Source organism: Polyodon spathula, chromosome 15, assembly GCF_017654505.1.
Source record: "Polyodon spathula isolate WHYD16114869_AA chromosome 15, ASM1765450v1, whole genome shotgun sequence".
NCBI classification, from domain to species: Eukaryota; Metazoa; Chordata; class Actinopteri; order Acipenseriformes; family Polyodontidae; genus Polyodon; species Polyodon spathula.
The window spans coordinates 18,255,269-18,281,853 of record NC_054548.1 but is presented as its reverse complement, the minus strand read 5'-3'; the positions used below and the strand labels follow the sequence as shown (position 1 = coordinate 18,281,853).

Sequence of the window (26,585 nt, the reverse complement as noted above, 5' to 3'; positions counted from 1 at the left end):
TCAAGTACTTCAGTGACGTTTATAGCGTATTCCCATGCCCAACAGACGAGTGTGGAAACATGCACTCACCTCTGTCCAGCACACTGCCTTCTTTCTGTTCCTTTAATACGGTTCTATTAGCATATGGTAATGCATCGGTAAACAGAAATATGAGATGCAAATGTATTCTAGGTGGACATTCAATATGCACATAGCACAATCAAATTTGAATTGGGCAAAAGCCCTAATTTGTCTGAATATACCAATATCTGCGTGATAATTGCGCACCGCTAGTACCAATAACTGCACACCGCTGGTTCAAATAGCGTCAGTAATAGTCCACTGTGGAGTTGAGTACAGTAGTAGTAGTACAAATGTACAATACTACAGAACTCAGAGACTGTTCATTTATTGAGAAATCATAGTAGGCTACAATTAACAATTTAGGAGCGTATGTAGAATTAATTACGATTCTTACAAAAAAAATGGCATAACGAAAAAAATCCATTCCGGCGACACTCAAAACCTTACAAACTAGGCTTAATCATGATGTTCAAATGGGTGAGTAGAATGAATAACATAATGCATTTCTGTGTATTGTGTATATAAAAATGCTTGATTGATGTTTACTTTGCAGGTGAATGAACATTTCATTACATTTACAAATCAGAGAGTGTGCTACCACAGTTAGACTTTGTCATGGCACGACTTTTATATTTTTAAAAAATCATTCAGAAAAAAAAGACAGTATCCAAAGCCTTTTTTTTTTTAATTTTACTTCAAAAACATACAGCTATGTCGGATCAGCTGGCCTTTAAAGAAACATATATAGTATTTCCTCATGATCCAATTCTGTCCGTATTCAATAAAACAGTGGCGTTATCAGTACATTAATTTGAAAAGTCAGCACCTAGCTATGGAGCCAATTGTGTATTTGAATGGTCCATATGTATGTGTGCACGATATATTGTGTGGTCTCGTCTGTTGTCATATCGGTACATACTGTGGCATCACCAATGATAGCAGCTTGTCGCATTACTAATGGTGACTGTCTATCATTCTGCATTCTCACTTGGCTATTGTGTGCAGTTGCTATATTCGTAGTGAATGCACTATATTGGTAGTGAATGCGCAGACGGTTTTGCGAGGCACAGATTTGCAAATTGCTCAAAAAACTGTTATATTCCAATGTCTCGCAACTGCTTTGTGCCGTTTTTGAATATCTCTCATTTTGTGCCAAAGCACTGTTTTTTTGCAAGGCACAAATTTGGCGAGGGGATTGCATGAAGATCGAAGATCAGGCCCCAGGCCTCCCAAGGAAAATGATTTCTAGAGCTTTATAAACGTTTGTGTTTTTCAACTGGTCATAGAAAGCTAAACACTGTCTGGGGATTGTCCCTGATTGATACAATGTGAGTTTATTGCTGTGATTTTATTTGGTCATATTAACTGCTGCCATTGAGACACTGGTGTTACTAGTATGAATACATTAGTAGGCTACACAGAAGTATTAGAAAAAAAGACAAAATCATAATTCAATTTCGTCAAAAGCAATAGAAGGTGTCCAGTCCTGTCTCCTTACTCGATGTGGATTAAAGCCCTCATACAGCATGGAGACTCTCTTTTATCCAAGACACACATGTTCATTAGTTGTAACAATAGTTTTACTTTCTGGCCCTCGTGGCTGGATCAGTTCCCGAGAAGTCCCCTATACATTTGGAGTTTTTGCACTGATTAAGTTGCCCAATACTGCCCTAACAGGTAAGGAACCTCAACACGTTTTGAACAAAAACAAAGCATCTTCATGGCCATAGTAATATGGGAATACCATAGTGATCAAATGGTTTATTAATATGAATTCAAATTTGTGAAAATATATATATATATATATATATATATATATATATATATATATATATATATAGTGTTGTGTGTGTGTATATATATATATTATACACACATATATTACTAATACATGTGTAATATATACTATATACATACACATGTGTGTATATATATTATATATATACACACAGATTATATATATATATATATATATAGGGCTTCTTATTTGTTTTTAACGGATAATAAAAAAAAAAGTGTAATCAGTGTATATCAAACAAACAAATGGTTACTCAATTCACGCTGACTTGACTCTCTTGTCTGGGTAATGTCCCTCCTTCCTACTACTGAGAGACAGCAAATTTCTTCATTTCTATCCGAGGACTGTAACACACTTGCAAGATTTAAAACAAGATTGATTACAAGAAATGGAGGATTGAAGGCAGTACTGCAGGGCAAAAGACACGGCGTGTGTCGTTTATTTAAATAACACAAACAATAGGTCAGGCTGGGCAAACGCCTTCACTGTTATATAGATAATCATATAGAGATATATATATATATATATATATATATATATATATATATATATATATATATATATATATATATATATATATTATTTTGTTTTGTTTTGTTTTGTTTCTAATCCACTCGCTCACTCTCGTTCCTCCTTTCCAACACCCACCCGGAGCAAAGAGCTGCTGGCTTTTATGCAGGTGACCATCTCCCAATTGGCAATAAATTAAACAATTAATTAATAGGGCGATGGCCACCTTCTGGCCAGTTTTTTTTTTTTTTTTTTTTTTTTTTTAATAATTGTGGATGGGGCTTCCCATCCACACTACCAAAAAAAAAACACCCACGACTCTTCACTGTCACATTTAATAAAACAGTAACAAAACGCACGGCTACACCATCACATTTACATAATAAAAATCATAATAACAATAATACAAAACAAATATATTTTATAGGAGCACGGCTTTGCCCTGCCCCCTTCTCCTGCACAGGGGGCTCATAGCCCTGTTACTCTGCCTTTCTAAAGTAACTGACCCTCCTAAACAACCTGAACCCACTGACTGATATTTCTTCTCTTCGGTAAGCCATGTTTTCAGCCACAGCGGTACTTCTAGTTCTAAAAGCTTTTTATAATTTTACTATTTCTTGTCAGTTCCACTAGTTTCTACTTATTTTAGCACAAGATAGCCTCTGCTTTTGTCTGTAAATAAATGCTCTCCTCAGACCTATTTTAAACAGTCTATCACAATCTTGTAAAAACACATAATGGGTTCCTTTTTGCTCATGTGTAGCCCCCATCCAATTTGTGGCGGTTTTGTGTTTCCCCGTGTCTCATATCTTTGAATTCCTCTTGCTAGAACCATGTGTTTTAGCACATCCTTTGCCCATGACGTCCATACACTGGTAGTAGTTTTGAGATGACTACAGAGGATGTTCTGCCTAGTTCTATGAATTTACCTTACAAAGGTAAATTCCCCATCTCTTGTCAACCTACAATGTCATGGCTCAGGCACCAAATCATACAAAACTGATTAAGGCTGCAAACCTGGCTCTCCACTACCAATTTCACAGGAAGCAATTGTAACTGACAGGTCTTTTTCTACCAAGTTTGTGATGTCTACATCAGATTCGATGTGCATGTTTCAATGGGTGTGCCTGATCTTTATATGTGCTCTTTCTGTTTAACGCTGCCCTCCAACCACCTCTTTCTAACAAGTAGAGGAAGTGTGCAAGCGAATTCACACTTAGGCAGGACTGCTTTACATAATAAAGAAATGAAAGAATGAAAATGAAAATGTGTTTATTAGAAAATAATGACAAAGAATGACAATTAGTGACAACGTGTGTAAAAATACAAACAAAACGAAAACTGTGTGTGTATTAAGAAGAATTAAAATAACAAAATATGAGTGTATATTAAAAGCTGTACCAGATGTATATCCATCGTTGTAGTATATCATAGTGTAGGAGGTTAGTCAGGGAAGACCGCATGTTGGCTGTCTCCAACGATGCTACTGTGTAACATTACTGGTTTAACATGCTATAGAGGTAAGGCTGATAGGCTGTAAAAACAACGATTCCACTGAACCTCACCTTTGCAATCTTCAAAAGATAAAATCACGTTTGAAAAATGAAAAACTTTCACACCCAAACTGATTGAATTATTAAAATTACATTTTATTTAGAAATTTAACAACAAAGCCATATTGTGTAGATTCAGAATGTTTATATCCTGATTCGGTGAAGAGAAAATTCTGCAGACAGCTTCATGGGAGTTTGGGTTCTATCAACCCCTACAGTTATACTGTGGAGGAGGGCCAGACAGGATTGAAGAGGAGGATGTTTTTTTTATTTTATTGGATTAATTTTATCCACACTTTCATTAAAGCCTCCTTAATTTACTAAGATGTGTTTGATTCTTCAGAAATGAAAAACACCATTTGTTCTCTTCTCTAGCACTTGTGTATTAACATGCAGCTTTGCATATAAACCAAGAAACTGGAAAAGCAGTCCTGTAGCCTGATTCTAGGTGTAGTTCCACTTTATACAAATTCATTTCAAATTCTAACTTCACTGGATAAGATCAAAACATGTATATTGTAAATTCACAACCTGAGCAATTCATCAAAACATTGAGACCAGTTCAGATGTTATTATCTGTCATTAGACACTTGCTACTGATAAATAGCTGAGACAACTAGATAAAATAATAATAATAATAATAAGGAAAAACTAAATATTAAAATATAAGACAGTTGAACATTATTAACTGTAGGGATGTAGATAAATTGTTTAAAGATTCGTGTATCGTGGATGGAGATGAAATTTTGTGTTGCAGCAATGTGGTTTTCAAGAGTGGTTTATAATGGGCATGTCTTACAACACAGTTGTGATGAGCTTTGCAACACTTCAATTCTTACATAACTAATGCGTTTGCAGAACAATGACAAAATGGTATGTCTTATTTTTTTTTTTAAGACAAGTCATATCAGATTATTCTGCTGTAACCTAAAGGCGAACTGGGAATACATTGGAAAACAATTATAATATTATCCCATTTCTGTGTTAAATGTACTGTACCATTGTACTGATTTCTAAATATATTACAATTATACCATTGGGCCATATTTTGAAGCAAGTGCTACTGCCATTTTTGTTATACAAGCATTAGGAGACATACCTGAAGACCCACCAAGTAGACTAAGGACTTGTTGGTGATTGTGAACTGCCCAAGGACCTGAGTCACCTGAACCCTTGGAATGGAGCAGTAGAACGGCACAAACAAAGCAAAAACAGGAGCCAAACTGAAAAACACAAACACATAAAAGGCATGGTTAAACAGCATGTTGAGGAACGTTACATAGACCTACAATGTTTTTAACCTAATATTTATCCGGTTGTCAGGCAGACCTAGATGAGACCTAGATTTCTACTGTGCTGTTAACAGCAAGATGACAGTAAAGTAAATAGGTATTTCCGACTGAATGGGCAGTTGACATGTATAAAACAAAAAGAAGAAGTTGTTGATTTTCACTGTGTTTACAGTTGTAAAATAAAAAGTGCCGAATTTGTCAATGGAAAAATAAGCAGTGTTGCTTCACTGTATGGAGGCATTACATTTCCCTTTTTTAATATATGGCTCATTTAAAACAGTTCAGTAATGAGTCATGATGGACTAATGAAAGGAATTTGTGTATAGCAGGCTGTGTGGTCCAGTGGTTAAAGAAACAGGTTTGTAACCAGGAGGTCCCCCTTTCAAATCCCAGCTCAACCACTGACTCACTGTTTGACCTTGAGCAAGTCACTTAACCACCCCATCATTCGGGTGAGACGTTGCTGTCTGTGACTCTGTAGCTGATGCATAGTTCACACTCCCTAGTCTCGTATCTTGTAAAGCACTTTGTGATGGTGGTCCACTATGAAAGGCGCTGTGTAAAACAAATATGAATGAATTGTTTGTAAATACAAAGTAAAATGAAAATCTGAATCTGTAATATAGCAAATGGTTACGTCAAGGAACTTTATGGTGAGAATAATGGAATAAAGCAGTATACCAGCATGTCAAAGTGCATGGTCTGTATTGATATGATCAGAGATTTAACTGATATGGTGGTAAACAGGCTATTTCTATGGAACTGCTGATATTAAGAAAATAACTGAAGGAACTTAAAAAGCTATATTTAGGTCAGAGGTCATTGTCATGATCAGCAACACATTTAGCATGCACGGTTCATACAGCCCAGAAAATATGAAGTCAGTACCTCAAATGATTTCTGGTGTAGAACAGACTTGACAGTTTTTATGATTTTTAATGATTGTTATATCTTTGTGTTTCTTTTATGCATAATCTGGTTATTTATTGCAGCACTATTAATTGTGAAGCGCGCTATACAAAATAAAGTTTATTATTATTAAGAACATAAGAAAGTTTACAAACGAGAGGAGGCCATTCGGCCCATCTTGCTCGTTTGGTTGTTAGTAGCTTATTGATCCCAAAATCTCATCAAGCAGCTTCTTGAAGGATCCCAGGGTATCAGTTTCAACAACATTACTGGGGAGTTGATTCCAGACCCTCACAATTCTCTGTGTAAAAAAAGTGCCTCCTATTTTCTGTTCTGAATGCCCCTTTGTCTAATCTCCATTGATGACCCCTGGTCCTTGTTTCTTTTTTCAGGCTGAAAAAGTCCCTTGTGTCGACACTGTCAATACCTTTTAGAATTTTGAATGCTTGAATTAGGTCGCCACGTAGTCTTCTTTGTTCAAGACTGAACAGATTCAATTCTTTTAGCCTGTCTGCATATGACATGGCTTTTAAACCTGGAATAATTCTGGTCGCTCTTCTATGCACTCTTTCTAGAGCAGCAATATCTTTTTTATAGCGAGGTGACCAGAACTGCACACAATATTCAAGATGAGGTCTTACTAGTGCATTGTACAGTTTTAACATTACTTCCCTTGATTTAAATTCAATGCTTTTCACAATGTATCTAAGCATCTTGTTAGCCTTTTTTATAGCTTCCCCACATTGTCTAGATGAAGACATTTCTGGGTCAACAAAAACTCCTAGGTCTTTTTCATAGATTCCTTCTCCAATTTCAGTATCTCCCATATGATATTTATAAAGTACATTTTTATTTCCTGCGTGCAGTACCTTACACTTTTCTCTATTAAATGTAATTTGCCATGTGTCTGCCCAGTTCTGAATCTTGTCTAGATCATTTTGAATGACCTTTGCTGCTGCAACAGTGTTTGCCACTCCTCCTACTTTTGTGTCGTCTGCAAATTTAACAAGTTTGCTTACTATACCAGAATCTAAATCATTAATGTAGATTAGGAATAGCAGAGGACCTAATACTGATCCCTGTGGTACACCACTGGTTACAACACTCCATTCTGAGGTTTTCCTCTAATGAGTACTTTCTGTTTTCTACATGTTAACCACTCCCTAATCCATGTACATGTGTTTCCTTGAATCCCAACTGCGTTCAGTTTGAGAATTAATCTTTCGTGCGGGACTTTGTCAAAAGCTTTCTGGAAATCTAAATAAACCATGTCATATGCTTTGCAATTATCCATTATCGATGTTGCATCCTCAAACAAATCAAGCAAGTTAGTTAGACACGATCTCCCTTTCCTAAAACCATGTTGACTATCTCCCAGGACCCTGTTACCATAGAGGTACTTTTCCATTTTGGATCTTATTATAGTTTCCATAAGTTTGCATATAATAGAAGTCAGGCTTACTGGTCTGTAGTTACCTGGTTCAGTTTTGTTTCCCTTTTTGTGGATCGGTATTACGTTTGCAATTTTCCAGTCTGTCGGTACCACCCCTATGTCAAGAGACTGCTGCATGATCTTGGTTAGCGGTTTGTAAATTACTTCTTTCATTTCTTTGAGTACTACTGGGAGGATCTCACCCAGCTCAGGGGATTTGTTTATTTTAAGAGCTCCTAGTCCCTTTAACACTTCTGCCTCAGTTATGCTAAAGTTATTTAAAACTGGATAGGAACTGGATGACATGTGGGGCATGTTGCTAGTATCTTCCTTTGTAAAAACTTGTGAAAAGTAATCATTTAATATATTTGTTATTTTTTTTTCTTCATCTATGATTTTGCCATTTGTATCTCTTAAACACTTAATCTCCTCTTTGAATGTTCGCTTGCTGTTGAAATATTGGAAAAACATTTTTGAATTGGTTTTAGCTCCCTTAGCAATGTTCATTTCTATTTCTCTCTTGGCCTTTCTAACTTCCTTTTTGACTTACGTTTGCAGTTCTGTGTACTTTCTGCGTACTTTCTTTTTGGTCCTTTTTTAATGCTCTGTAAAGTGCCTTTAAAAAAGGACCAAAAAGAAAGTACGCAGAAAGAGTACACGGAACTGCAAACGCAAGTCAAAAAGGAAGTTAGAAAGGCCAAGAGAGAAATAGAAATGAACATTGCTAAGGGAGCTAAAACCAATTCCAAAATGTTTTTCCAATATTACAACAGCAAGTGAACATTCAAAGATTATTATTATTAAACACCTAAAATTTTAATTGTTTAAAATAATAATAACAAACATACTGAAATATACAGTATACAGGAACCTATTAATGTTCCAAACTTCTGAGTGCTAGTGTAAACTTAAATTCCCCTGTACAACACTGAGCCTTTGACTTTTAGCAGTGAATCATTCTGAAAGAAAATGTGACACATTTAAAGCATGGCAGATCACATCTGTACGCTTAAAACCGTTAATTTAAAAACATGGTGACTGATGCTGGGTGCCAGTTTTTTTGTTCATGTTTTAGAGACTTCATTAAAAATGCCTGTCCTTGCCCCACAATGTAGGTAAAACGATAACTGCTTTGAATTTTCATACTGCATTTGGGCATACTTTAAAATACGAATTAGGAACCCCTGTTCATTTGGCTAATACACAATTTAAATTCCCTTACAAATCTCTTACAAATGTCATGTTCGCACACAAAAATATATTTTGTATGATATCACATTACTTACATTTTTGCACACATATTTAAGTGTTGTTTTTTTTTTTTTTTTTTACATTGAAACGAATAATTTTAGTTTAAAACATGTCTTATATACAAAGATACCAGTACGGCAGGAAACTCGAGATGTATGGTAAAAAAAGTGACAATTAATAACTACAGTCAAATGTGTTGCATGCAGACAGGGAAATTTTCACTTCCCATCAAGGTAACAGAAACATTATTAAAAAAAAAAAAAATCTTTAAGGGTTGGTGCACAAGCACAGGAAATGGCAACCGAATCATACTTCTCTATTTTCACTTAAGAAATGTGCGCCGGTAATGAGTTTTGAGAACAGGAAAGATCCTGGACTGTTGTGTATTGAGGGTGCAGCTAACTAGTCATCAAAACCCAGACTGAGCACAGAAAGAAGAATTATCCGACAGTTATATTTGGTAAGTACTGTTTATAGCTAAAATGATCAATACTATGTATATACAATACATGTTTTTGAGAAAATGTTGGAGCAGTGAACCACATGGTGTGTTTACTGACTTTATGACTAACTACTCTGCAAGCCTTCAAAGGTTGGGATACATGTTTTGATTAGGTGTGCTATTCTCACAATATTGACATCTTTATGAAAAAGTTATCTTCACAAAATTGTGCTTAGGAAAAAAAAAAAACTTTATTTCCGTCTGTGTTTTTATTTTGGAATTAACACTTTTCAAATTGCATTAAAAAAAAACAACTAAAAATTTGAGCCAAATATTTGACCCAGTATTTCAATGCTTTTTATATGCTGGTAAGTATTTCAAAAGAAAAAAATCTATCTAAGAAATGAATAGATAGTATTGCGTACCCTTATTTTTGATAGTTTGAATATATCAGGGTCTATTTCAACTCTTTCAGCACTGCTGACCTGTACATACTGTATAATACATCAAATGTTATGCATCTCACGTTGTATGAATTGTGGCACAATATTTATTAACTTATATTTTTATTCTTACATCTAAACTCAGCTGGGGGATAAAACTGATAACATTTTTCAACTTTCACTAGTTTGATATGAGAATCACGGGGTTTCCATGCGGGGCAATTTACACATGTGAGAATTACTAGTGTAAATCAGATTTATCGCCGAAAAAAATGGCCCGAGAGAGGGATAGGGTGAATCTCATTTACTCGTGTAAATGACGAAACACACGGGAAAATCGATGCCTAGTTTCGCATGGAAACCCGCATTTCATGTTTAAATGTTAATGAGCTTGTTTATCCTTGAGACATCACTACAGAGTTTTCGAATGACGATTCAAGTCACGAGATCCTTATCGCGTGTCTCGAGCTGGTGGGCAGGCAAGCCGTATCTCTGATTCACTTAAAGCGGTTTTTGACCTTTGCTTTTATGAAAAAAATGGTGAACACTATTGTAGTCATTGGCTATTGCAGTAGGCATGGACGAGACAACGTTTCCTTTTATATATAATTATTGGTTTCATTTGTAAACATTTGTAAACTTGCTATTTGTTTTATTAGTGTTTGGGTCTTTTTTTAATTTTTGTGTAAATGTAACATGGTATCATAAATAAGATAACAATAGAAAAAAACACAGGTAAAAGTTCTAATGACACAAAGGTTGTTCATGATGAACGTGTTCACCTCTCTTATTACCCATCCACAGATAAACTGCTTGTATAATTCCAGTCCTTTGTGGCATCTCAAATCTTCGAGGGTGTCTGGGATAGGTGTACTAACCATATAATTTGTTCGGAAAACAAACGCTCGGCAATAATTGCACGTCCTGGCTCCATCTTTGCTCAGAAATAGCACACGGATCTTGATTACCAATTGGATGTACCTTTTCACTGTATCTTTTCTTAGACGATCCACCACTTTTCCTAAAATAGCGAGAAAATGCTGCCGTTTCTGACATTGTTCAATGATGTGTATCGGTAAAATTCACACAAGCCCACCAACATGATCCACCAGCACCTCTTAAGAACGGTTGCTAGGTGATTTAAGACGTAATCGAAAACGATCTAGAAATACTGCAATGGAGCAGGTCAGTTGTTACTGTGGATTCCAAGGCGGCAGAAAGTACTGGCTGATGGGCAGTTTTACGATTAGCAGTGGTGTAGTTCACCTTAATGATAATGCGGGCAGCTTTTTGTTATTATTGTTTTGTTTTTTTTATCTCTATTATCTCTTGCGGGTTTACAGTTCTGTTTAAACCCACTTGCCATGAACTGCGTTATGCCCTTGTTATAGTATTAAAGCAGCTGTTTGAGAATACCCTTGCTGTAAAAACTATGCTAAAGTTAAACACGAAGAGCAAGTGAGCTGCTTACTAAATGTCTGTAACTGAATTCCCTTGCTTTTGATCCCAGTTATGTCCAAAGGCAACGCGTGTCCACCCACCACTCAAAATTGCTGTAGCGAGGAGGAAACCTGGGCATTAATAAGTATAGTTAGTGACTTGGATGTGTTGAGCCAGCTCGATCACCCGAAATAGCATAACAAGCATGTGTACCAACAAGTGGTTGAAATAAGAATAGAGCGCAGTCCCACAGATTGAAACAGTCCTACCTGCAGGAATGAGCAGGGAGGTGCCGTTCGGGAGAAGAGTGACGGTCCCGCAGAGCAACTCTTTTTGCTTCAGTTATATCTGGCATAGCTATGTACGTATTGCAGTGCCTCAGAACAAGGGAGTTGACAAACTTATAAATACAGCAATAAACTGTGGTTTTATGCACTCTAAACACAATGTCAACTACCCTGTACTGTACTTTCACATAAAAACTCAAAAAATCATAGTGAAAACAATCATTCTTTTTATAATAACAAATGTGTTTATTATTTTACTAAAATATTCCTCCTTCGAATCCACAAAAAGCTGTGATATGTGCTTGCCATCTGTGAAAATGTTCTTTCAGGACCAGAGTGTATGTCTGAAACCATGACCGCTTCACCTCCCCTTGAGTAATATCACGGTCATATTTTAGCTGTGTGTACATGGGTGACTGGTATTCCTTGGGCTGCATCTTTTGGAACAGGATTCTGGTAATTGGTCTCTACAATTTATTTGATAGCATTTTCTTTCATTGGATGGCATGTTTGTTTGTTTGTTTTTTTTTACAAGCAGCGCAATCCGGTGATTCACTTTCAATTCGAATGACACCCATTACCGAAAGGGAAGAACCTCTCTGACTGTCAATCTCTGAGCAAATATACAAAAGCTGCCCTATCAGGGCCCTGCTGTGAGGGGGAAGTCCCACCCGCCATTTTCTCTCTCATATCTCTCAGACAGGTCGTAAATTGCTTCTGCGTTTGCGTCCGAATTTGGCTGGTTTATTTTATGCTCCAAATAAATTATAAAACCATGGTATCACGCTTTCGAGCGTTCGTAACACTGCTCTCGCTATAGTCCCACGTCAGTTTTCTGGCTAGAGCTGGTTTTGACCCCTCTTCAGGGATTGGCGCCAATTTAATCGGTCAGCGAACTGAAAAAAAAAACAGCTCTGGCCTATCGCCACTGTCAAGCCTCCGGCTATCCTAGTGCGGCTGTGCTTGCCCTCGGCGACTACGGAGATTGAATCAGCTGCTTACTTCGGCACCGACAGTGGTTTCCCGCCGACTTGCGAGGCTGAGAGAAACAGAGCCCACCCGGCCCCAGTTGACCCAGAGCCGATGTGAACATCTTCGGCGCCGCCTACAGCTCAGCCCCAACCATGCCTACCATCGGCGTTGGCCTTGGAACAGGTCCACCCGGCACCGACTGTTTGGCACCGACAGCGCGTTCTCTCGACGCAAATCCCGACACCGAATGATTCGGCACCTGTGAATAGCTTCGAGGTAGTCTACAGCCCGGCACCGACTGCGCTACACGTCTGCATCGATCTCTCGGCACCGACAGTGCTCGCCTCGATGCCGATCCCGGCACTGACTGATTCGGCACCGGTGAATCGTTTAAAAAAAAAAAAAAAAAAAAAAACGCATCTGCAGGTTGCTCATTCAACACAGAAGTTTGGATAAACAACAACAACAACAACAACAACAACAACAACAACAACAACAACTGCAAACATGTCGGTGCAGTCAACTGGATCAGCGGGCTTCCACCAGTGTGACCGATGTTCAGCCAAGCTGCCCAGGCAGTATGAACACAGATCCTTTGCCAGGTGCCTCGGGCCAGAACACGAGGCCAAGGCACTGGCAGGTGAGCTGGACTGCTCTCCCTGTCGGAAGTTCAAGGAGAACAGCCATATCCCCAGCAGAGTCTCTCTCCTCAAGTCATGGGAGAATGAGATTGGTAGTCCAAGAGCCTCCGCAGAGGTTATCCAGGACCCCCCCTGCTACAGTGACCAGGGAACTCTCCCGCACAACTGGGTCACCCTCCCCTTCTCCACCACCTGTACAGAGGCGCAGGCAGCTCTCAGGGGAGGCAAGAGGGTCACCGCCCAGGCGGTACCACTCAAGGGGACGCTCACCAGAGGACAGACGGTCGCCGCACAGGTACCGCTCCCCTTCCCCAGGAGACAGAAGATCGCCACACAGACACCGCTCCCCTTAACCACACAAGCGCAGACATTTTCCATCGCTGTCGCCTCAGAGGCGCCCAAGCTGGGCCAAGCGGCGCTTCGCCGAGCTGGCGGACTCTGTGAGGGCTCAGCAAATTATGCTGGAGAACCTATTAAAATCCCAGGGCAGGCTGCCCCCTACCACCGGGCAGCCCCAACCCTCACAGTCTCTTTTCCAGTCCCCTCTGCCGAGACCACCTAGCCCAGACGAGCTGTGCCTCACTGTGTCCAGGTCGGACATGTTGGACCCAGCCACCTCTGTCGGGCAGACCACAGTGGGGAGCACCCTGCCGCCCTTGCCACACGTGTCCCAGAGGGAGGAGTTCCGGGCACTAATGCAGCGGGCGGCTGCAGCCACGGACATCCCTTGGCTGGCAGAATAGGAGGGAAAGGCGAACCGCTTCCTCCAGCAGAGAGGGCATCCACAGCACAGCCTCCCCTTATGCCAGGACTTCCTGGATTTGGTCCGCAGGCCAAGGGTAACCGTTTCTCCGGTTGGAGACCAAGGCCGGGGCCTAAGAAAGACCCACCCCCTCCCAAGCCCAAGGAAGACTGCCCCTGAGGAGCACAGGTTGCCATCAAACCCCCCCACAACCGCACTGACCAACGGCAATGACCCATGACAAGGCTGCAGCCAGGACTCCTGGGTGCTATTGACTATGAGACATGGATACACTCTACAATTCCGCATAGGTCCGCCACCCTTCAAGGGTGTGCTCCTCACCACCGTCGAACCAGCAAGAGTGACACTCCTTCAACAGGAGAGCGCCAATCTTCAAATGAAGAATGCTGTACGCTTGGTAACTCCAAGCGATGCCCTCAGTGGCTTTTACTCCAGGTACTTCCTGGTGCCCAAAAGGGACGGCGGTTTCAGACCAATTATGGACCTCAGGGTCCTCAACTTGTTCCTCAAAACAGAGGAAGTTCAACATGTCGACAGCACAGCGTATCCTCCAGTCCGTCCAACCGGGTGACTGGTTCACATCGATCGACCTGCAAGAAAATACCTGAGCTTCGCCTTTCAAGGCAACGCATACGAATTCTGCATGCTGCCATTTGGCCTCTCGCTGGCACCCCGAACATTTTCAAAGTGCATGGATGCAGCACTGGCTCCACTCAGGCTGCGGGGTATTCGGATCCTAAATTACCTGGACGATTGGTTGGTTTGCGCTCAGTCAAAAGCACGCACAGAGGCGCACACAAAATAGGTCATAGATCATGTGGCGATGTTAGGGCTCTCAACACATCAACAGAAGAGCAACTTCGTACCGTCTCAGTCCACAGTGTTCTTGGGGATGAAACTGAATTCTGTGAGCATGCTTGCCTCACTGTTGGAAGATAGGATTCGGTCGTTGGAGACCACACTCCCCCTATTCAGAGAGGACGGGTCAAACTATATCAAAGGTTGTTGGGGCTGATGGCAGCAGCCTCGAGAATCCTTCAACTAGGGCTGCTGAGAATGCGCCCGCTTCAGGTCTGGGTAAATACGCTCAAGGTGCACCCGGTTCCGGCTGGTGCGAGTGTCCAGACAATGTCGGAAGTCACTGGAGTGGTGGCTCTGTCCCGACAATCTGCGCCTCGGATCTCCCCTCAGATCCCCTTACAGAAGGGAAGTGATCACTACAGATGCCTCCAGTCTGGGCTGGGGAGGAATAAGAGGTCAATGGAAGGGACACTGGCAGCAAGCGTACATAAATGCGCAAAAGCTGCAAGCAGTGAGCCTGGCGTTATTACACTTTCGCCAGCAATTAGCACACAAACATGTGCTTGTTCGGACGGACAGTACCACAGTGGTAGCCTACATAAATCACCAAGGCGGCCTGCGCTCACCAGGCCTTCACCACACAGCTCACAGACTCCTGTCCTGGACGCACAGAAACTTGCGCTCCATCAGAGCAGTTCACCTCCCCGGTGTGGACAACATGGCAGCAGACCCCCTGTCCAGAGGAGTATCAGACAGTTCGGAGTGGAGGCTGCATCCTCAAGTGGTGAAACAGATTTAGGAGAGGATTCGACCGGCAAGAGTCGACCACTTTGCCACAGCCGAGTCCACTCATTGCCCCCTATGGTTCTCCATGGACAGACAGGGGGCCCCCTGGGAGTAGACACACTAGCTCACCCCTGGCCACAGGGGCTCTTGTATGTGTTCCCTCCACTACCATTAATACCCCTGACACTAGAGAGGATCAGGGTGGAGAGAGCACAGGTTCTCCTGGTTGCACCCAGATGGCCGAAAACGCCCCTCTCCGACATGTCGGATCAGCCGTGGCAAATCCCGCTGCGCAAGGACCTCCTGAGCCAAGCGGAGGGGCTATTATGGCACCCGAAACCCAGCCCAGCTCCAACTCTGGGTCTGGCTGTTGAACAGAGCCATCTATTCAGACAATGTTTGCCAGACGCATTAGTAGAAACACTAAAGTCTGCTAGGGCACCGAGCACTACAGCCCAGTACTCATATAAATGGAAAGTTTTCCAAGACTGGTGCCTTGCCGATGGTCATGATCCAGTGACTTGCCCGATTGAGACAATATTAACCTTCTTACAACACTTGTTTGATGCAGGGAAATCAGCAACCACTTTGAAAGTATACCTGACAGTAATATCAGAGTGACATAACAAAATTGACTGTGTCCCCTGGGGCACATTTCCTGGCAGTACAATTTCTTAAAAGGGGATCCTAGGCTTCGTCCTCCCATGAAAAGTATGGTCCCCAAATGGGATCTAGAACTGGTACTGCGGGCCCTTATGGGTCCCCCATTTGAGCCCATGGCGTCAGCAGAACTGCGCCCTGTTTCATTGAAAGTGGCATTTTTAATAGCCATAACATCTGCCAGACGAGTAAGTGAGCTTCATGCGTTGTCCATCGATGACACATGTATGGCTTTCACTGGAAGTGACTCGTGGGTAACATTAAGAACAAATCCATCCTTTTTGGCAAAGGTGGTATCCTCATTCCATATTAACCAATCAGTGGTTTTGGAAACTTTCAGACCTTCCCCGCACGAGTCAGAGTAGGACCGTAGACAACACACACTATGCCCAGTTCCAACCAGGTGTTTGTCTGCTATAGGTCCCACTCTAGAGGTCAGGCCCTATCGAAGCAACGTCTAGCGCACTGGGTGACAGATGCAATACACTTGGCGTATGAACAGACGGACTCACCGTTACCGGGGAACATTATGGCCCATTCTGCCAGAGACCAGGCAACTTTGTGGGCTTTCCTTCATGGCACCTCCTTAGATGACTTATGTAATGCTGCTACATGGACAGCTAGTCAGACATTTGTGCGTTTTTACTGCCTTGATGTGACAAACCGAACGATACCCTCTCTGGGCTCTAGAGTTTTGCAGGCGGCATGCCCTTAGGCATCATGTGGGCTCTGTTGGTTTCTAATCTGGAGCCACGACAGCTTTCCCATTCGGTAATGGTTGTCATTCGAATTGAAAGGGAACGTTAGGTTATTTCCATAACCCTGGTTCTCTGAAAAGAGAATGACAACCATTACCCTTTGAGGTTGTGCCGCTAGCTGACCTATGTTTTCGAAAGAAAATGGCGATGTGCTACTGTGAGGACGTCCCTCTTCAGCAGGAGGTGGGCGGGACTTCCCCCTCACAGCAGGGCCATGATAGGGCAGCTTTTGTATATTTGCTCAGTGACTGACAGTCAGAGAGGCTCTTCCCATTCGGTAATGGTTGTCATTCTCTTTTCAGGGAACCAGGGTTATGGTAATAACCTAACGTTATTTCTATTAGAGCCTCTATCCTCCCGTCAAACACAACATGTTTGTGGCATTCATATGTTACGTGATCAAAAGTGCTTTCATTTGGGTAAAATGAAATCAAACTAAACAGTCTGTATTGACTCCTCTACCAGCACACGTTGAATGCGCTGGCAGTCTTACATAAGTACATTTTTCAAAGCCTTTGCCACCGTGGTGAACTTGGTGAAAAATATTTAAGCCACAAGGGGAAACGTTTCGCTTGTAGTGACAATAGCATAAAAGCTGGGTTAAATAAATAATAAAATCTTTTTTATTTCAAGGTCTTTAGAAAAAAAATCCAAAGTTCCACAATTTTACAATAATCCTTTTGTATGCATGACTTCAGTTTCCCATAGATAGATTTTCATATACTACGTAGATTTTAAAATATAAAAGTGTGGGACACAGTACATGTCCAGTTTTACTTGTGGTAAGTGGAAAAAACATTTATGTTATATATTCCTTAACTATGGAACAACAGTGACAAACGGGTTTTCCATTTATTATTGTAAGTGTAAGTTGCGACTTTTAATAGTGGAACAACACATCGGAACGACGACAACAAATATTAAACTCCACAATCACATGCTCACAGTAAAGTTTATTAGAATATTTAAAATGTGATTTGATGCACATTATTAGTATAGCTTTTTTTTAGTAATCAATAAGTAGCCTATATTATTTTAACTACAAATAATACAATACAACTCACATACAGAAACTACTACTTTGCAGTAGGCTACGATTGGGAGTATGTTATCGCAGACTCTGCCTACTGACAAAGATATAGACATACTAGATATGCTAACAATACCTCCACAAAGTATAAGCATGTGCCTTGCCTGCAGGGGGTTGCAAAGATCTCTGTTTCTTTCCCTGCCCCCACTCCTCCCACAACCATGCTGTGAAAAATTCCTGTTGAGAACCCTGAATATCATAGTAAGAGGTCTAAAATCATCACAGTTAAGTCTATTAGTTGCAGACTGGGGCCACTAGATGTCTGGTGTTGCATGACTAGCAGTGACAGGAAGGCTGTGGTTTTCAGTTATCTTCTGCATTTTGGCGATTTGACCGTTAAGCATGACCCATTTATTGAGGTTTGACAAAATAGTAGACCCTTGTCATATGCCAATTGGTTATCAGGCCATCATGAAGGACTGCACTGGTTCAATGGGACAAGACTAAAATGAATTTAAATTGTTCTGGGCGAGGGATATACATTATGTCTGTTCCTCTATTATAACTGGATTAATTTCCTTCTGGGAAGTCTGTTCTCCAGAATCTCCCTAAGCACATTCAAAACTGTGTTCTTCATAGTCTTATAAACTTCTACAATGACTATGGATGGAATCAAGACTACTAACATGGTGACCCTAGGCATGTGCACAAGCTGCATGCATTTTTATTGGTACTGTAAATAAAAATATAAAAAAATACAAAACAACAAAAACACTATTAAACAAATCACAGGGGCATGAATCTCTTAGCTATATACATAGAACTAAGAACAAGGGGACTTAGAGCTGCTGCCCGTGACATCAAGCAGACGACAGCTTAGCTTGGCCAAAGCTGCTTGCTTAGGGACCATAAAAAAAACAACTGGAAAACGAGGATTGTGACGTTTCCTGTTGTTCTGCCATTTCTTTCGGTGATTATACTAGAAATGGGAGTATTTGTGAGCAAAAACAAAGCATAAACGGTAGCAAGTTGATGGAACACAAGGCAACTCTCTGGCCACTTTTTCTTGCAACTTGTTGTGGAGATATTTTCAAGCAGTTTTCTCTAAGCAGCTCAAATCGAGACTTTAGAATTTGTAACACTAACTATTCACATGGTGAAAACTGCTTAAGAACTTCCCCATCAACAAGTTGCTTCCTGTTGCAAGAAAAAGCTGCCAGAAAGTGTCTTGGTGTTTCATGGGCTTAAGGTGTATGCGATATTGGATTGAATGGCTTGCAAACATGAAGTTAATTAAAAAGGTTCATTTCAACTTAACAACACCAGTAACAGAACTAAAAAAAAAAAAAAGAATACAGCTATGTACCAGTGTGGCAAAGTGCCTTCCCCTGTGTATATTTTGTGTTATGTGTTGTGTTTTAATGTTGGTGTATAGTCATTGGTACACGGGATATAAACGGATCTGTGTAACACAAGTGTTTAAAATGTATATTTGTATTTAAGCACGAGGATTGCACAGCACTTCACGTGTAAGTAAAAAGTAATAATATGCGAGCACGTGGAATTGCACTATTAATTCACGTGAAGTTGTACCGCGACTCCAATTGAATGATTGATTACACCGTGTAACAAATTTCTTTTGAAAAAAAAAACTACAAAAGATTTAGAAGTGAGTAGTTTTTCGAGATTTACGATTATACTGTATCTATAGTATAATCGTAAATCTCGAAAAACTACTCACTTTAAATCTTTTGTAGTCATTTTTGTATTAATTTTAGTATAAATACATGTTCATTTGGATTCAAATGTTGTTTTTTTCTGACTTTATGTGAACGAAAAGACACACATTTGCCTGTTTTCCCATTGGAAATAGTGATATTTTGAAATATCACTGTCCTGGTCACAAAAGCAAAGTTTGTGGGGAATAATAGCCATTTTCTATACTTTTGAGGCATAAGCAATTAGGAAATAACACTTACTTACCAGGAACAAAAATTGTGTTACATAGTGTTAGCAGTCGAGTCTCGGTACAGCTGCATAAAAGCTGCATGTTTTCACCCACTCAGGGTTGAGTGTTTCGGTGAGTTTCAGTGAGAACAGGATTGGAGATGGAGGTAATAACTGTAATAATAATCGTAAATCAGCTCACCGTGTTTGTCTGTTATAGTCTGTTTTGTTTGTCTCTTGTTTTGGCGAATGTGCAGTGTCCTGTATTTTTGTTTGTTACAACTTTTTTATTTTCTGTTCTGTTTATTTATTAAATGCTGAGTGAAAGCATTCGCTCAGCTCCACCAAACTCCATCTCTCTGTTGCTTATTTCCTGGTTCTGGTCTGACGTCACCCACTACGGCCATCTTTGTGACAACCAGACATTAGAGAAAAACAGAAGAAACTGAAGGTCAATGTCATGGTCACAACACATTTAGCATGCAAGGTTTATATAGCCAAGCTACTATGAAGACACTCACACTAATGAAAGTGCCTTTCATTTAAATTGCAAAGTTGAAATAACCCACCATAGTTTTCTTTAAAACAAAACATAAAAACATCTCTAAAATTTGTGACTGGAAATAGTTTGAGAATCTAGAGATTGTTTGTTTGTTGTCATCGGATCGACATTTTGTTGGTTTGCCACTATTGCAAAATACACCCTGACTTGATTGGGTAAAGATTTAATTAAGAACACTTAAGCCCCCAAGATGCCAAGAGAAGTGAAAATGAAGCAATACAGCAAACTTAGATTTTTTATGGCAACAAGCATTTAGAAACAATACTAAGTAATCAAAACACATTCTAAACACCTTTGCAATTCTAAACAGAACAGCAGGCTATATAAAAGTAAAAATACAGCTGCATTAAATCTGCTGGAAATGTTTATATTACAGGAAATCCTGTGACTAAAAAAAGTGCTACTGCTTGAAGGAAGTAACAATAACTTGCTTTTTTTGTCCTTTTTCGAATTATACAGACAATTTTCTCTGTGTGTATCAACTGCGTATTTGGTAAAGTAGCAATTCAATAACGTTATTACTGTAGTTGACGTGAAGTGTTTATGACGGATTGCATGAAGAGGAAAGCGTATGTAACTGTGGCAGGCTGGCGAGTGGATAGAGGCCCAGAGACAGACTGCAGTTCAAAAAATAACTATTTTATTATAAATAAACAAAAATAAAGTGCACAAGGGCAAAATAACAGATACTCAAACACAAATAAAGCAAAAACAAAACTCACAAAAATAAAGTTTCCAGGCTGGGCAATGCCTTCACTGGATTTAGAAAATTCAAAAAACCACAAAACAAACACCAACCTGCTTCCTCAGCTCCCTTCTCTCAAATGAGAAGCTGAGGCCTCCTTTTATATCAGGTGGCTGGGCGCTGATTGATCGTTAATCAACCTAATCAACTAATCAACCCCAGCCACCTGAACATAATAAACCCAGGCAGGCAGGGGAAGTTAACCCCATCCCTGCCAATTTAAAAGGGCAGAGCTTTGCTCTGCCACAGTAACACAAACTACATTTAAAGGAAAAATACTAATATAAAATGTTCTCTTTTTTTTTCCATTGGTAGTCTTAGTGACAATTAAGTACTGTACATTATTTAGACTTTTAAAAAAAGGTGCTGTAATTGGCTTGGTAAGGAAGCATTAAACCACGGCCATGTCTAACTTCGTGGAAATTAACACAGATATCACTGATATGACAAGTTGAAGTTTTTTCCTCTGGATTTAGATTATATTAGATTTTGTAGCTTAGAGGATTGTAAAAATAAATCCAATTAAATAAAAACCTGCAATTTATCTTTTTGTTTCTGACAGAGATGGAAAAGACCAGTGTTACAGAGTCCATGGAAATGGAATCAAGTACTCTCCACAACACCATAAACAACACCTGTGACCTGTATCAGCATCGCAGTATTGCAAGGATTCTGATACCCCTGCATTACTCCATCGTTTTCATAATAGGGTTAATTGGAAATGCACTGGCTCTGCATGTCATCCGTCCCAACTTAAAAAAAATGAACTCTACTACCTTATATTCGACCAATCTCGTCATCTCCGATATTCTTTTCACCTTGTCTCTGCCTTTGCGCATAGTGTACTATGCAATGGGCTTTCACTGGGTGATGGGGGATGCATTGTGCAGGATTACCAGTCTGATATTCTACATCAACACATATGCTGGTGTCAATTTCATGACTTGCTTGAGTGTTGACCGGTTTATTGCTGTGGTACTGCCTCTCCGCTTCAGTCAGTTCCGGAAAGTTCACAATGTCAAATACATCTGCATGTTTGTGTGGTTGATAGTATTGGCTCAGACACTACCATTACTCACAATGTCTCTCTCCAAAGAAGTCGAAGGGGGTTACATAACCTGCATGGAATACCCAAACTTTGAAATAATACCAAACCTGCCTTATATGCTTCTGGGTGCAGTGTTTCTAGGATACGTTATTCCAGTGGTAACCATCTTGGTTTGCTATTCTGGATTATGTTGGAAACTGCAAATCTCTACAAAACAAAAACAATTTGCTGATAAATCTGGGAGGAACAAAAAGGCCACTCGCGTCATCTTTTTTGTGACTCTTGTGTTTGTAATATGCTTCAGTCCCTACCATATTGACATTGTGCAGCATATGATTAAAAAATTGAGTTATGATCCCAGTTGTTCGGAACAATATGCCTTTCAACTGTCCCTTCATTTCACGGTGTGTCTGATGAATTTCAACAGCTGCATGGACCCATTTATCTACTTCTTTGCCTGCAAAGGCTACAAGAGAAAAATCATGAAAATATTGAAACGACAGGTCAGTGCCTCCTTCTCCAGCGTGGTCAAGACTTCTCCAGATGGCTCCACACGGGAAATAATCGATAACAAAATAGTTTTAGTGACATTAAATAGTCATAAAAATAAGTCCCAGAACAGTGGCAAGTTAGAAACAAATACCACTGTGGAGGATTTTACAAACACAGAGTTTCAGGGTCAAGGTGTTTCTTAAAAGGAGAAATCCCAAGAACGTTTCTGAAAGCAAAATTCAACCAGAAAAACAAATGTCCAGCAGTGAGCAGTGTCAATCTGCCTTCTCCTGACTACACACAGGCAGCTTTACAATTAAAATCTGAGATTGCTGAGTAATGTGCCACTAAATATTTGCTATTACAAGAGATGCATCCAACTCTCAATAAAATAAAATTGAATGTTTTCCATTTGTTGTACAGTGGTGAAGCTTATATCTAGTTATAAAAGCATTGTTTAGTCTTTCCATTTTTGGGGGTAACAATTACATTGTATAAATATTAAATACACTGTATTTTATTTTTTTTTTTATTTTTAGGAAGACTAATTATAGCTTTGTTTAAAAGTATTCTTGAAATTAAAGCCTTTCACACAGGCTGGCTAAAAAATATATAAGCAAAACATAATTCAAGTTTAGGGGTTTCTAATTTCTGCTTGAATCTTGAACAACAATGGTGTTGGGAATGTGAACCAGCAACACCTTTTTCCTTCTAGCTTTAAAAACGGGAAGTCAATTAATTCAGTAACTTTTTATCAAAACATGAACTGTGTTCAGTAAAAATGACAAAATTATGTATTTCCTTAGCACATATAAGGAACGTTAGCCAGTTGCATAAAACACCTTAAACGTGTCTTGAGATTAAGGGTGTTGTAATGAACACATTTATCCGTCAATGCTGTACTTGTTTCTAAGAAAAAATGCCATGTCTTATGTATATACAATAGCTAACTGTTAGATTGAGCACCGTCAAAAGACTGACCTTTTAGTGCTTTAACAGCCACATCAGTACAGTTTGCATCTATCAGAGTACTGGAGTTTACAAACGTAGTACTTTATTATAACTTCAGCAACAATTTAACCAGGTAAAACCTATATTTTAGCTGCTACCATCACAGTAAAACGTAATTTACTGAAAAGCCTCAAGATAATCTACCGGTAATGTAATCTTAATAGTAACTTCTTTTGTATATATTGTTTGTCCTTTTTATACCTGCATGTACATTATTTGCATTAAAAGAGTTTGCTGCTTGTTTTCAAAGTTTACTGTATAAATTACACATTTTTTGCATGCTCTACCCTGCAAAAAATGTATAAACTATGTGAAAAGTTGTGCAATACTGTGCTGTTTTCAGTTCACTGCAATTCCTCTGTTATATGTATTAACAAAAAAGTCGTTCAAACTGGAAAACTAGAAAAACTGCATTTTACATCCTGTGTCAGACACGAAACACAAGATACAATTCTCAGAAATATGGTTATCATTAAAAGCAAATGACACTGGAGGTGTGAGGTGGTGTTGGCTTAAACCACAGAGTTGACACAGTTAAAGGTTGAAAACATAACATTTAAAAAACACAGCTAAAACCTTGCTGCTTTGAATCTTCTGTTCTTCGTGTTTGAGTCGGCATTTCCATGGCTACCAGGAGATCCCTGATTTGCTGCAAGAAGCTTTTTTTTCTATCAGCTTTGTTTAGGATGTCTGTAAAATGTAATTTAACCCTTCAAAATTTTTTTTTTTTTTTCAAAATCTCCAGTGTGTCCCCCTGCAATAGGAGTGATTTGTTTTCCGAAATTGCACACTGGTCAAATTCAAACCACTGAAACTATATACTACTGTACTTAGAAATCTGTCTATAAAATGGAGCAACTGATGCAGGGGGACCTTCCATTGGGTTTTGCTCGGTCTGAGACAAACAACATTTAAAAAAAAAAAAAAAGGAGGGTATGGTAGAAGCTAACTTTTGTTAAGTTGTGGAGTTCTCAGGCCTGCCACTTTTCATTTCAGAATCCTGTTTTATTTACGATCACTCATCTATTTAAAGCTACTGTTAGTATTATCAAGCAGTGCATTGGTGTCCTTGTTGATTCTAGGTAAAAATATCCACAGCACCTGAAACACCGGACCACTGCCAGTTTAGGTGTGGTAAAATCTACTGTCAATATTACAAGAGTTAATTCCTAAATGTTAACATACATTTTACACAGTAAACAAAGATCATTCCTCTTTCTACTGTTTTTTTTTTTTTTTTTTTTTTTTTTTTTTAATAGTAGATAGAATGCAGGTAGGTAATTAATCTCGGACAACACCATTTTATAGTCAGTAGAGGCTTTTTCCTGGTCTGTCTAAGTACAGATACTGGCACATACCTGCTTACACAGTTGTAGAGTAGTTCATAATTAGGGCTGTTTCACAATAAATAACTGCTTATTTCACAGAATTTAAGAGTCTGAAAATAGATATTCATTAAAGCAGAATAAATATTGCCACATTCAAAATTAATCATTTTCTTTAGAATTATTACACAACAAATGTTCAGAAATATTTAAATGTTTATCTGAAAAACAGTTTTAATGTGGAGAATATTTCATTTTTGTTATGTCCACTTTTTAAAAGTCATTCTATTTTCACCAACAGTGATTTATCAAACAAAATAAAAACATGTTAAAATAACAGAGATGTGACTTGGTGATGACCGTGAAAAAAACACAGCCTTATTCATATGTAATTATGCTGCTATGGCACCAGCTCTCTAAACAAATTGATTTTTTTGATCAAGTTACATAAAAAAGTAGTAGATCAGATCATTTTACATCAGTACTGTATGGAGTAAGAACTTTATAGGGAAAAGTGAGCAAGTAAAACTGAATTTTTGTCAAAAAGCTCACGGTACTACAGCTCCAAGACCAGGCTTATGTTTCCTTTACGTTGACATACACTTCCCATCTAGTGACCAGTTTTAGTAATTGCGTAATAGTTCTGGAAATTCTGTATTTCAACTTGTAATTCAACGTGTATGGTTACTAACAGAGGGGGCAGAGTGCATGCACAAGAGGTGGGAGTAAGTCATTCTGTTAAACCATAAATGTAAACTAAACAGACTGGCGCAAGCTGGTGACCACACACTCTCCAAGTGTGCACCTAAACCACTGTGCAAAAGACCTTGTTACAGGAGCACTCATCAAGCTTTTAACCTTTTCTCACCAGCAGGGGTCAGAATCCACAACGACAGTGCATCTCACACAACACTGCTCCATAAACTGTACCATAAAAAGCATGCATAATCTTGCTAATCACTCCAAGAGATAACGAATTAGAAAACTCCAATGAATCATAAAGCTAAGAACATGAAAAAATAACCTTTACTCACATACTAACCTATACAAGTTTCAATATGAGTAAACAGACATCTAATTCCAATAAAAAGAAAATAGATCATTTTACTGCTAAAAGTTGTTGTGATTAAAGTTAATGTTTACTTTAAAGCCTAATACAAGATCTTTATATTTTCAAAGCTATTTATAAAGTATGCCGGTCAAAAGACCAATGCAGTAGCACTCAATACTGTACATGACTGGACATATATCAACATCACAACAGAAAAACTACATCAAGTAACCAATATCAGCAGGTGTCCTGGATAGTTTTTCTTACTGGTTTAGAGATTTAGCAAAGGGACTTTTTTCAGAGGGGGATGTTGAATTAAAGTGGCACTAAATAAAACAGTAGGAAACAGTTATAAAATTAGAAATGTGGGGTTTTCTGAACAAATAAGATACAGTGGCTTGCGAAAGTATTGACCCCCCTTGGCATTTTTCCTATTTTGTTGCCTTACAACCTGGAATTAAAATTGATTTTTTGTGGGTTTGTATCATTTGATTTACACAACATGCCTACCACTTTGAAGATGCAAAATATTTTTTATTGTGAAACAAACAAGAAATAAGACAAAAAAACTGA

The 26,585-nt window shown here is 39.2% G+C and overlaps 2 protein-coding genes across 6 annotated transcripts in view; one reads left to right on the top strand and one right to left on the bottom strand.

Moving 5' to 3' along the window:
• The window catches only part of LOC121327836 (ubiquitin-associated domain-containing protein 2-like), a 79,607-nt gene that overhangs the window by 33,676 nt on the left and 19,346 nt on the right, over positions 1-26,585 (bottom strand). For all 5 annotated transcript variants that reach the window (XM_041272081.1, XM_041272080.1, XM_041272083.1 and 2 more), the window contains exon 5: positions 5,024-5,147. In XM_041272081.1, coding sequence (XP_041128015.1) covers positions 5,024-5,147 — 124 coding nt within the window. The remainder of the gene's footprint in view (positions 1-5,023; positions 5,148-26,585) is intronic.
• On the top strand, positions 9,036-24,834 carry LOC121327835 (G-protein coupled receptor 183-like). The gene is made up of 2 exons (XM_041272079.1): positions 9,036-9,268; positions 21,648-24,834. The coding sequence occupies exon 2, from the start codon at positions 21,650-21,652 to the stop codon at positions 22,826-22,828; it is 1,179 nt and encodes a 392-aa protein (XP_041128013.1). The 5' UTR covers positions 9,036-9,268; positions 21,648-21,649; the 3' UTR covers positions 22,829-24,834.